General features: G+C 42.3%; 1 protein-coding gene across 10 annotated transcripts in view; it reads left to right on the top strand.

Annotated features, from left to right (window-relative positions):
- SNX19 (sorting nexin 19) overlaps positions 1-11,957 on the top strand; it is a 47,289-nt gene extending 35,332 nt beyond the window's left edge. For 2 of the 10 annotated variants that reach the window (XM_045483487.1, XM_045483493.1), the window contains exons 9-11: positions 62-246; positions 1,334-1,421; positions 2,336-3,889. In XM_045483487.1, coding sequence (XP_045339443.1) covers positions 62-246; positions 1,334-1,421; positions 2,336-2,468 — 406 coding nt within the window. In that variant the 3' untranslated portion in view covers positions 2,469-3,889. Of the gene's footprint in view, positions 1-61; positions 247-379; positions 663-1,333; positions 1,422-2,335; positions 3,890-6,907; positions 11,593-11,811 lie in introns of those variants that run through there. The other 8 variants (XR_006713897.1, XM_045483490.1, XM_045483488.1 and 5 more) reach the window with 8 other exon arrangements.
- The last annotated feature ends 1,571 nt before the right edge of the window (positions 11,958-13,528 follow it).

Genomic DNA, 13,528 nt, shown 5'->3' with positions numbered 1-13,528 from the left:
ATTCACACCTTTCTGCAGTCCTTCCTTCAGATTTATCTGACCATTCTCTCTTCCACCACAGGTGGCTGGAGGTGCAAGTGGCTAATCTAACATGTCCACAACGCTGGGTGCAGTACCTCCAACTTCTCCAGGAGTCCATCTGGCCTGGTGGGGTTTTGCCTAAGTATCCACGGCCTGTAAGGACCCAGGAGCAGAAAGTGGCTGCTGAAAAACAGGCTTTGCAGAGCCTGATGGGAATCCTGCCAGGTAATTGGATGATGAAATAAGTTATACAGATGATTAGTCCTTTCTCATCTGGCTTTGCCACCATTACCCCACACCCCTTCCCATTTTTAAAAGGGCTTAAATGTGATTAGACTGTTGACCCACCATTTCTCAGGCCAACAGGAAAATGATCGGGGCCGCCATTCTTTTATCCCTCATTCAAGTGATGCTGAGGGAATAGAAGGAATCACTGAGACCATACCGTAAATAGTAGGTGAGAATCCTGCAGATACTTGAGATAATAACAGCTCTGCCTACACCACAGAGGCAGGTCTCAGAACTGTTCCCACCAGATGAAGACCTCAGGTTCTCTGCCAATTCATGGTTTTTGGACTAGGGAAGAAAATGATATGTGCCATAGAAGCTTGGCCTTGATAAATTGGGGTCATTGAATAAAGTACCTGGTTATTAGCAGTAGATAAAAACAAACTCTGGAGAGGACTTTTTTTCCTTTACTTTCTATAGCCTTTTAGCAGGCAGGAAAGGCAGTTTGTTGCCTGTCGCTGTGCTGTGGTAACCAGGGTACAGTAGTAAACTCTTAACTCTTAAAACAATTTTATGTACTCTTATTAACCTCTGCTCTCCACCCTAAACTGTTACATCAGAAGTACCTGCACTTTAGGGGTGCCTGGGTGGCTCAGTAGTTTGAGTGTCTGCCTGTTGATTTCGGCACAGGTTATGATCCCAGGGTCGTGGGATCAAGCCCCACATCGGGCTCCCTGCTGAGAGTGGAGCCTGCTTAAGATTCTCTCTCTCTCTCTCTCTCTCTCTCTCTCTCTCTCTGCCCCTCCCCTACTCATGCATATGCTCTCTCTCTCTCTCTCTCAAAAGAAAAAAAAAATCCTGCACTTTAATGACTGGTTACAGAATTATTTCTTGAGGCCCATTCTTATTTAAACACTTGAGAAACATTTCTCTTAGCTTTTCCCTGTTTTAGTTTGACTATGTAGTTCAGAAGTTTTCCAGAAATACCTACTTTGAATAAAGATGGCATATATCATGAGATAATCTCCTTAGAATCTAAGGCTTCCACGGTAGCACTGAAACCACATCTGCTTTTTCTCTTCAGATATTGTAGTAGAAATCCTGGGGGTGAACAAATGCCAGCTGAGCTGGAGTCTAGTCTTGGAGTCACTACAGCAACCCATCATCAACAGGTAGGCTGAAGGTGTATGTATACTCAGCATCACCACAGCTGAAGCCATCTCTGGTCTCAGAGGTGTCCACGATTTCTAAGTGTGCAACCCACATTGAGAAGAATAGAACTGCAGTCTTTGTTTGCCCTGGGCCCTGACTGCAGGGTGTGATGTCCAGATCCACACATACTAAGAAAAACCTACACTGACAGCTTCATATGTCACTGACAGGTCATATAATTTCCAGCTCTACATTCAAGGCTGCACAGCAAAGCTGAATAGTATTACAATCAGGAATTGTCTTTGCTTAATATGAAGTAGACAAGATAATAAGGTTTGGCTCTGATAAAGGGACCAGAAATATTGGGTGAATACTCCTAGAATAATCCAGAAGAGGTAGGTATTTCCCTGGCTGGTGCCTTGGGATATAGTGCTTCTGAAAAGTATTTAGGACTTCCAGTCCTTTCTCAAACCCTGTCCCAAAGCAGACTGCATCAATTAACTGTCACTACTTAAGGGCCCTGGCTTTTGCTTCATTGCCTGTAAGGTCACCCATAGATCTATGATGATTAATTATGAGAAACAGCCATAGTCAGAAGCTCTGAAAATTCTTAGTAAGTTGATATCACAAAGATTTTCCCTACTTCACAGTTTTTCAGAGTAGTGCTGATCTGCTAATGCAGCTATATAAGTAAATGTGGAGTTTCCTAAAATCTAGTCTCAAGTTCTATTTCTACCTCTCTTGCGGTCATAACCTTTATTCGCAAACTTCTATTTCATGGCGGAGGCTTCATCAAGCTATTGAAATTTAGAGTTCACTAAGGATATCAGTAATGGGCAAGGAGGGGAAGGGAGAATAAATGTCATAAACAGGGATCTGGTGTCTGTTGACCGAGCCAGACCCTCCTCTAAGTTGTTTTGTCCATTTGTTTCAGGCATTTGATTTACTGCCTTTGGGACATCATCCTGGAATTCTTGGATCTCAGTGCCTCTGTTGAGGAGTCTACCGTAACCACCTCTGCCTCAGATACCCCAGGCAACCCCAGGAGAATGGGTGTCTCCCCTTAGCCATAAGTTATTTGCTCATTCTTTGAAGGCTAGGAAAGGAGAGTTGTTCTCCCACCGCATGACCAGTCAGGAAACCTGTGCTCTCTGAAACTGGGCTGTAACTCAGAAGGGGCACAGTTCTTCCCTAGCTCTACTCCATTTGTAGCAGGTGATGGGAGAAATATGTACCAATCGCATGCGTATCCATTTCCATACCTTTTTTTGTAGTGTTTGGATTGTTACTAGTGGAAAAGGAATCCGTGAGGTAGAAGAATGAGCCCCTTTTGCCTCCTCTTTGCCCTCCTTCCTAAGGTTGTTTGACGGGAGCCTGGCCCTGTATATACATGTTCCTAATCCATTAACACAAGTTGTAGATAGACCAAGAGAAAACTGGTAACCAGATTTCTTGGAGGAGTAGACAATCTTCTAGAGCTCTCTGTTCCCACTAAGAAACTGAAAATTCATTCAGGTCCACTCTTGAAAGCCAGATCCTCTGAGTTCTATCTAGTTTCTCAACAATTCCAGAAGAAGGAGGGAAAACATTTCTCAAGGGACTTTTTGCTGATGGGCTATTTCCCAACACATCAGTCCTAGGGAGGATATCATTGAAGGCTGCTTCCATGGGTGGCTACACTTTTCCTGTTCAGAAGACTTCAAAGTGGACTGCTAAAGCTTCTGGGTAGATCCACCCCACCCTCTACACCCTTTCCTGAAAGGAGTTGCATCAGATTTTATTTATTAGCTTTCCTCCTAACCCCTCTCCAAGAACAGTTGAGTTTTGGTCTTTGTGAACTTCTCTCTGTCTTCCTTCAGCAGAATCATATGGCAAGTTGCTTAGTCAGCCCAGTGCTTCCAAAGGGAAGGGAAAGATTTGCTCCTGCTCTGTGCCTGGGAATGTGCCCAAAGAGGAGGGAACCCAGGGGAAGTACAGGGCTTCTCTTTTCACAGGTAGGGGACTTTTTCATAGGCAGGGGACTTTTAACTTGAACCGATAATATTAGCAAACCTGCAATGGATTGATTACCACAAAATGCTTTAAACAGGAAGTACTGTTCTTTAAGATTATAATTAGTCTTTAGGAACACTTGAAGATGGAGGCAAAGGTATACTATATCAGACACTAGTGTCTTAGAAGAATGGAACAATTAAGAGAAATTGTTGGTAGGAAAGAGGCAGACAGAAAGTCAAAAGGGAAGTACTATACATTAAATTCATGTGAGTAGCTGACAGGGTTTAAGGGGGTCACTGGGAGACCTTTGCCCCCCCTCATCCCTTTAGCTTTGCACTTGCCTATTAGTGCCCTGCTGTCACTGAATTATGGATCCTCCCATTTAGAAGGGGATCTTGGGGTAAGATGGCAAGGAGATGGATCTAGAACAAGTGTCAGGTTCCCTTAGACTCTGAAGTAGATGATGTACACAAAATTAAAGTGGTTTATGGGAGAAAGTTGTGTAATCTTTTACTTTTTTTTTTTTTTTTTTTAAATACCCCTTGGGAGGCTTTTACCTATAAAATGTGTTCTGCTGTAATCAGAAGGCTTTAGTTAGGCTATTATTGCCTAAGGACAAGGAGATGAATGAGATCATGTCTCATGGCACCTTCTAGCCTTAAAATTTGATTGTTATAGCGACTTTATGGCTCCAAAACTTCTTTCGCCCTGGACACTCACAGGCAGAAAGAACTCAGCATTTCTAGCTTTAGTAATTACGTATTTGCAGGATTACAGGGGTTCCAGTTTCACATATTGAAGTGGATCCTTCACCTTTTTCAACTATGGGGCCGGATGCTTTTTGGGATAGGTACAGGTGGCCAGCTCATTTCTGCTACCCTTCTCTCTTCATACTTTACCCTCACAGGTACTTAGCCATCTATATTGCTTTGAATCTCTGCTACTAGTTCTGGCTCAGGTGTCATACAAAGCCAGTCCATAAGCTGACACACCATAAAATCCTGTGGCTGTAACATCTAAGGAATCTTTTGACACTGCCATTGTATTTCATTTTACGTAAGAGATCCCATCCCTGTTTTCTATGTCCCAAAACATGAATTGTCTTCAGATCCTCCTGCCCAGAAGGGAAATAATGGATATCACCAAGGAAATAATCAAAGCCCATCTGATCTTGAAATAACCTGTCAAGTTTGGGTAGAAGGGACAGACTGCAAGGGAGATCAGCATTTGGGAGAGAGCCACAGGTATCAGGAAAAGATGCTGTTGGCTGAATAATAAAAGGCAATGAAAAATTGGGTCTGCACTAACCCAGAACATTCCTGAATTTTCTTTTGCCCTACCCAGCACGTTCATTTCCAGTTGCTCCTAATACCCAACAACAGTTGTTAGGTTCTGGATGGAGTAAAATATGTATAAACATGGTCCCTGGCTATATAAGTCAGGATGCTTTGGACTGAAAGGAAACTAATAGGAAAATTTATTTTCTTCTATAAGATCAGTACCTGAGTAGGTAAGCTACAGGGATTGATGGATTCAGCAACTCTGACCCCATAAAGGGCCCAGAATATTCCCATCTTTCTTTTCTGCCATCATAAACATGTTTTTTCTGTTCTCAGACAGCCTGCCTTCATGGTTGCTGCAGTTTGGGGCATCACATTCATACATAAAATGTGAAAGAACAGGGGCACCTCTTCCATCCTTTTCTTTTCTTTTCTTTTCTTTTCTTTTCTTTTCTTTTCTTTTCTTTTTTTTTAACATTTATTTATTTTTGAGAGAGCACAAGTCAAGGAGGGGCAGAGAGAGAAGGAGACACAATCCCAAGCAGGTTCCAGGCTCTGAGCTGTCAGCACAGAGCTTGACCAGGGCTCAAACTCACAAACTGTGAAATCATGAGCTGAGCCAAGGTTGGATGCTCAACTGTCTGAGCTACCCAGGCGCCCCCATGTTTTCTTTTAAAGAATGAAGAAACCTTTTCCCAGAAGTCCTTCAAGAATGCTCATGACTCACTGGCCAAAACTGTTCACCCTGAGCCAATCCACGGTCACTGAAAATGGCATTACCTGGTTGGCTTGCAATAGTATTTACCCCACCAGAGAGGAGATCACCCCCCAGGAAAGTTAATACCTAAAAAAACCATTAGATGTTAGCAAGGAAGAAACAGAGAATGTGTGTTAATAGTATTCTATTATCTGTTACAACATCAACAAACCCCCATGGCACTAAAAATATATGGTACCAGGTAAGAGAGAATATTTGCTGAAGGCACCACTTGGAGCACTTCATCTACATTAACTTACTTAATCAACCTTGTAAAGTAGGTTCTGTTATATGTCCCCATTTTATAGATGAGGAACACAAGGCACAGAGAGATTGTGAGTTGCCCAGTCACTTGCAAGGAAATGGCAGAGCCTAGATACAGATCTTGCCAGTCTACCCTCAACCCTACATGCATAATCATTACACTAGTCTATGTTTCTTCTTACAAAGCAAAATAAGACCAGGTTCTCACTTTTAAGGAGCTTACAATCTAGTAAAGAAGTGTGAAAACTTTTCGGTAAAGGAGCAGAGAATGAATACAGGCTTTGTGGCCATATGGTGGTCTCTTTTGCAACTACTGAGCTCTTCCATTGTAGCACAAAAGCAGCCATAGACAATACATACAGAAATGACTGTGGCTATGTTCCAACAAAACTTTATTTACAAAAACAGGCAGCTGACCAGATGTGGCCCATGAGTCATTTGCAGATCTCCTGTCTAATGAGTTAGAACAGTGCTTATCAAACTTCAATGTCCGTGTGATTCAGCTGGGATCTTGTTAAAGAATATGCTGCATTTTTAACAAGCTCCCCAATGTATGCCATTGAGAATGTGGATCTTCTACCACATGCTGAGTATCAAGGGATTAGAACATGGGCAACTCTTCATCGAGTGTGATTAATCCACTACTAAATATTTAGGGAGGGCACTTAATTGAGAGTGGAGGACCATGGAAAGCCTGAGATAATAATATCTGAATTGACTCCTGAAAGACTCATGAGAATTAGCCAGTGAAAACATGGGGAAGGTGTCCAGATGGAGGGAACAATGTGTGCAAAGACAGTTATCACAGGAAGACAAATACCATATGATCCCGTGTATCCAAGGTACCTAGAGTGGTCAGCCTCACAGAAACAGTAGAAATGTGGTTGTCGGGGACTAGAGAGGAGGATGGGGAGTGTGTAATGGGTACGGGGTTTTAGTGTTACAAAATGAAAAGTCCTGGGGATCTGGTTTACAACAGTATCAGTCGATGTGACGCTACTGAGCTGTACATTGAAAGTGGGTAAGATGGTAAATTTTACGTTATGTGTGTTTTACTACAATCAAGAAATTTAAAGTTAAAGCCATGGAGAGCTACAAGTGGCACAGTGGGAGCGCAGGCTGCGGGGAGGGGGGTGGAGAGGGGGTGCTGGGAGAGGGCCTGTCTAGTGTGACATGCTCAGGAACCTGGTGCTGTTCTCCCTCTACACAGTGGGGAATTGTTGAGGAATCTTCCAGAGGAGTATTTCTCATCAAAATTAACAGTTCCTGCTTATGGGACACATGGTGGTATAAAAGGTAAACAGCCTTTCTTAGTCCTGCCCCTTGGATTTGACCCCTGTCTCCATCACCTTCTGACCCTCCTTAATTTCTTCGAGTCTGTTCCTACTCTTTCTTACATATAAGGTGGCTTCAGGATCTATAGAGTATAATGAGCTGAAGTGACAACAGCCTGACTGAAACCTAGCTCTGTCACTTATTCAGCTGTGAAGATGTGGTCAAGTAACTTAGCTTCACTGAGACTTAAATTTCTCTCTCAGAAAAAGGGACAAATACAACCATTTTGAGAAGTGAATTGTAAGAACAAGCTTTATAAAACACAAGAGCTATGCTATAGAAACATCAGTGGTATTATTATCCTGCTGTCCTGCTGTCTGAGGGACAGTTGGAGATGCCTTGCTTCACATACCATGGAGCCACACTGTCCTCTAGCAAGCCTCAGTTCCCCAGCCCTCTAAGAACCTGCCGTTTATCTTGGTCTTCTTTGCACTGGGGCAATATGTGTTTTCCCAGGAGGAGGAAAGGAAGGTTAGCCAACCCTGCTGGATGCAAATGGGAATGGGAACCAACCAAGGGCAGGAGTGGTTAATTGGGAAGGAAAGGAAACCATGATGCTTTTGTAGTTAAAGGCCCAACTGGGCAAGCTCTTCCATCACTTGGCATCTCCATTTCCTTTCCACTGAGAGTGCCAGAAATAACAGGGCAGTAGTTGCTTTCACTGCCTTTGTGGACAAGAGAATGAAACCATTGCAGGGGGAATTTCTGCTAACAAACCCCCGCCATTCTGTGGTGTAAAGGATGAGAAATGCTACACACAGCAGTGTTTCTCAGAAGAGAGCCAGTGAGGGGAGACTACCCCAAATACTACTTCCATAGCCTAAGACTTGTCCAGTATTTATTACACAAAGACATCACTGGCCTGTTTAAAAAAGAAAGAAAAAAACAAAAATGTGTCAAGCAAGTGAAAATCATCAGAGCTGTTTTCCTGTAGTGACCTAACAGCAACAGGGTTGGAAGCCGGGGCAATGCTGATTTGGCGGAGGAAATGCGGGCACTGACAGCCACCTTGGCAGATACACTGTGCTATTCTCAGACTTGCCGAGCCTTCTTGCCGCCTCCCTACATCTCTCACCTGTCTCTGGTCTGAGAATGCACTTGAACTCTGCTTTCTTGGAAATGAAAAGAAGCATGCAGCTGTATCCAGAGAACTCCTGTCTGATGTCTGTTCCACATGACAAAATCTGTTTTCTCTCCACATCTTGACTCTTCAAACCTTACCTACAAGTGCTTCTGTAGAAGTCACTAGCACACTGTTTCTGGGATGTGGAAGTTTGGGAAGGAAAAAAATAATACCAGTATCAGGATCCAAACTTAGAACTAACATTTCTTTAAGTGACAATTATCTACTCGTTTTAACTCAAAATAGACCTCCTTGTTACCAGAATTTGTTTAGGAACTGCAAGCTAATTGTAGTATTAGGGTGTTGTAATGATTAAGAAGGTAAGTCTGTGTCAGATATCTAAATTCCTACTTTGGCTTTTTTTTTTCCCCCTTCCCCTTATGTTCCGTAGGACTGTTGCAGCCTATTATTATGAGCAATGGAGAGCTATAGCTATAATTGTACTTTCAGACACTTGCATTCATCAATGAGGGCAAAGGCCAAACAAGATTAACCCACAAGTCTGTGATTGCAAAGAAAGGCTCTAGTATGTCTGCAGAAGCTGTGACTTCTCTGTTCTGGGTTGCCTTGGATTTGGGCATCTTCAAGCTCAGGTGATTGGCCCTTTTGCCTGTGCAACGTTGTTAGAGAATCATCCTGCCCCAGTAGCATCAGAAAGATTAGCAAAGATTTAGCAAAATGTCTGCATTTCATATCTTGCCTTTAGGGAGGATTGACCTTATTAAGAAAAAAAAACTTAAAAAGTCCTTCTGGAGTTTACATTCTTTACCAATACTAACATGGAGTCCAAATTCAAACTAATGGCAAGCCAGTTCCTTTCCAGCTTCCTGTACTTGTGGCAAAAGTTTGCCTCCTATCATCTGTAAACACAAATGATTCAAGAATACTGAGGGTACCTTTCATTAAGGCTTCATATGGCTCTGGGAGAGTCACGTGGGCTTGGTTGGCAATAGGACTTCTGCTTGGAGAGAGAATGTATTATGGAGATGGTTTCGCAGAAGGTTGGATGAGATGGCTTCCCAGAAATCTAGGGGCCTGCATCCTGTTCTCTCCAGCTTCTGTCCTTTGGCCCCTGTTCTTTCATCCAGCTGTGCACAGGTGGGCACCCTCTGTCAAGGCCAATTCAAGTTTCACCTTCTCCGAGGAGCTTTATCTGATTGTGCCAATCAAAATTCTCTCTCCTTCTGAGTTACTTACACTTCTCAATGTGATCAAGGTCAATGTGCATTTTATGGGGTCCTCAGTAAGAGATGAATTCTTCAAGGGCAAGAAACATATCCATTTTATTCCCATTATATCCCTATGCTTCAGCCTCCCCATAGGTAGTGCATAATAGATACAAAATAATAAATACTGAGGCTTATTTAACTAAAGAAGATTATGCTTGTAATACTTTTAGAAGGTAAAATATGTTAATAAATTAAAGAGTTTACTGGGCACAGAAATGTGAGAGAGGGACAAGGGGGAAGCACATTTTCATTTTTCTGACCTTCTATCTTTATTCAATAGCAAATATAAAATGAAAGAAGTTGGTTTTTATATTTCCCATGCCAAAATCCACACAGTTTTATAACAGTACTGTTTGCAGTCTATGTGGACCATAAGGTGCTAAAACTGTAAGCTTTTTAAAGAAAATTAGTCCTGATTTGAAGATATTTTTAAAATCTTCCAGTCACAAAAGTACAAAACATACCCTGTCTACTTTCTAGTCCCCACCTTCACCTACTGGATCAGAAAACAAAACAAACAATCACAGGAAATATTCTCAACTCTTTCCTGCCCCAGACACAAATTTGTAAGAAAGCAATTACCATGAGGAGAACGATTGGTTTGCTACCTGACTGCTCTAAAATAATCTTGGAAATCCTTTGGTCCCAGATTTAAGATTCTTTACTTCAGACCTTCTCTAACAGCATATCTAAGCCATGTCTAAGATCCTACAAGGAAAACTCTTCAAAGACAAAGTAATAACCTTGAAGAAAAGAAAGGATAGCATAAATTCCTCCTCGTTCTTACAGGTGTTTGCTATCTTCCCCACCACATTTCCTGCTGCAACTATTTGCCCAAACACAACAGATCAAAACTAGGCAGCTGCCATAGGAATGAAAACTAACCAATCTAAGACATCTGGATTAACGGCAGGACAACATGTTGGCCCTGAGGGGATAAAATCACCTGCTGTTTTGGGGGCCCCAGAAAGGGCCTCCAGGCCATGGTTTGAAAGAGGGCAACAGCAGGTAAAGGAGCACAGGAGGAGGTTCAGTCTGAGAATTAAAACGATGTATTTCATGAAAAGAAGGAAACTCTAGACAATATAGTGCTTGGGTCATATATTATCTTAGACTAGGTCTGCATAAAAAGGATCCCATCTGCTATGGAATGAAGTCCATTCTGGTGCCAGTTAACATTTGCACAACACATGATGTGGAATAGTCTCTGGAGCCAAGATTGGTTCTGTATCCACTCAGGGGCAGGTTGGTCACTCTCCAGTGTAAACCTCCTTGGGATTAACCACTTATTCCAGTGTTGTGCACTGCATAATTAATACCAGATCAGTTCCAGACAGCTTTGTACATCCTGCATATGGATGAAGACCCAAAATTTTTTTTTGGTGATCTGTTTGGATGAGATAGAGAAAGGTGTTGTTCTAATGTTTGAAGCAGAAGTCATCCCCATGTACAGGGGTTTACCTTGCACAGATGGGGGCTCGTGGGTGGCATGTAACATTTACCAGGAAGGAGCTTGTCTGGACAAGTAAGAGGGGTGATAATTGTGCATGTGCGGATACAGAAGTAACATCTGAGGCATTAGTGCTTGAAGAGCAGGGCTATGCACCTCCTTTTAGCAATCTGGAGAGGATTGAGGCAAGAGCTTGTGTTTCAGCAAGGTTTTGGATATGGAAGAATACCCACTGTTGGGGTGGAATGACCTGAGTTATAAGATTAGAGTTTCTGTAGATTTTTCCCATGTAATAGAAATTTTTTTTCTTCTAGTTTCGTTCATAGCAGGCAGCATTGGACCAATAGTTTGCCTAAGCCTATTTCTTCTCTATATTATTTCTGAAACCCTTTTCTTAAACACTAAAGTAAAAAACAAGAAAAAACAAGAAACCTTTTCAAAAAACTTCATATTTCTGTCATTTCTCTTTATTGTATGTGCAGCTCCAAAGCTGCTTTTCCTCATCTTTAATTTTTTTTCCTATGTCAGCTTACCAATCTTCATGGGTTTGACTTGGCTGCCCCACTAGTCCAGTTGTCTTTTTGATAAATTAATATGGACAGCAACTTAAGGTTCCATGGAAATCTTAAACATGATATTTCTTATACTTGACTCGCAGTCGATATTCTAGGAGGAAGATTGCCCTACTGTCCCCTCCTGTGAAATCAGAATAACCACCAATCCTGAAATTAAACATTTTGATAAATTCTTTCCATGTCCCAAGCTGTTTGTACAATGTTATGGACTAAATGTTTGTGTCTTCCCAAAATTCATATGTTGAAGCCCTAGTCCCCAATGTGATGGTATTAGGAGGTGGAGCCTTTGGGAAGTAATTAGATTTAGATCAGGTAATGAGGGTGGTGCCCCATAATGGGATTAGTGCCCTTACATGAAGAAGAAAAGACAACACAGTTTTCTCTTTCCTCATGCACATGAAGAACAGGTCATGTGAGCACATAGTGAGAAGATGGGACACCTGCAAACCAAGAGCAGAGGCTTTAGAAGGAAACCCACCTGTGGACACCTTGATCTTGGACTTCCAGCCTCCAGAACTGTGAGAAATAAATTGCTATTGTTCAAGTCACCCAGTGTGTGGTATTTTCTTATGGCAGCTCGAGCTAAGATACACAGCTAAACAGTTTAGTCATGTAAATCTCTTACCCTGATTTTAAATCCAGATTCTGAGACTCAGCAAATTTAGGGACTTTCTGAGCCCTCCATGGAAAATCTGGTGTAAAAACTGTTCAGGCACTAAAAAATATAAAAACTGCCTCTGAGTATATTGCTAAAGCTCTCCTCTCCTTCAAATTACCTCTATGAGCTTTCCCTCCTAGAGAAACTTTCTGAAAACTAGTGACTAAGTGCTCAGATGGGAAGGAGGATAGGTGAAAGGCAAAACACTATTGCTAATTGCATCTGTTGTTCATAGTACTATATGCCTTTTACCTACCCACACTGTTAAGCAATATGTAATAAAGAAGCTCCTTTTCAAAAAATAAAATGTAATTAAAAGTTTCTCTTAAGTTGGCTGGACTCAGCACAACTTGCTTGAAACATACCCAGCTAGCTTCATTGAGAAGCACCTAAAATGTTCATTCTAACCTGTGCCTTATCAGATGGCTGCCTGTCTTCCTAACTGAGCTGTAAACCCCTTGAAGCTGATTGTCATGTTTATTACAGTCTCTCCAGCATTACGCATTACACCATGGCACCTCCCTATTTTCTCCTTATGCTGTCATCTCATAGATTCTCAGAAAGCTTGTCAAGTTCCTCTGTCCTCTCCACATAAGCTTGTGACAGACTTTGCCTGTACACAGTTGCTTGATCCATAAATGAACTTGGCAGCCTTCTTGTGTCAATGAGTAACAGTTTTCTTTCCTTCTGGTAGTCTTGGAATCCTTATTGCCATCTGGCAATTTTCTTTCCATCTTCCTACACACAAAATAGAGCAAAACCCACTTGACTAACCCAAGTTCCATGTAAGCAAAGGTGGGGCCCTTGGCCTGTGTCTGGCCCCGATCTCCCCCTCTGCCATCAAAGTATACCAACTTCTCAGTTTGATACCAGAGAGGGTATCTTGTGTGAATTTTGTAGTGGCAGCAGGCTTCATCTGAACCTTGGGGACTCCTGTGGGCCTGTTGCCATGGTAACCAGCCACCACCTGACTCTAACACCCTTTAAGACTGTCTGATCTGAGGTGGAAATGTCCCAAGAAGCAGACCCCACACTGACAGCTCTTAAACACATGACCCATCTCATAAGCACATAGCCAGCTGGAACTTCTTGGTTGCTGGGGCGAAGGAGCCTCTTTATCACCACAGGAGGAATCAGATGAATTCTGGGCTCAAAAAAGGGTTTTGCTTTTTTCCCCCCTAACAGACATACTCTCCAATCCCCAACCTAGCTTGTGGTGAAAGGGCTTCCCCCCTTTCTTATTACATTATACGTTGTTCAAAATGCTGAGCAAAAGTGGGAGGGAGCAATAACACTAAAGGATTTGAAATATCTTCCTGTCTGTGGGGGAAGTCTCTGCCCTCAGTGTGGGAAAAGAGAAGGTAGAGAAGGAGGGGAGCAGAAAGTCAGCCTCCTGGGATGCATTGTTGTAATTCATTGTTTCAGCTCACAGGAACACACAGCACCATAAATGGGAGCAGA

Source organism: Leopardus geoffroyi, chromosome D1, assembly GCF_018350155.1.
Source record: "Leopardus geoffroyi isolate Oge1 chromosome D1, O.geoffroyi_Oge1_pat1.0, whole genome shotgun sequence".
In the NCBI taxonomy this organism is placed as follows: domain Eukaryota; kingdom Metazoa; phylum Chordata; class Mammalia; order Carnivora; family Felidae; genus Leopardus; species Leopardus geoffroyi.
This window is presented reverse-complemented; position numbering and strand designations above follow the sequence as displayed.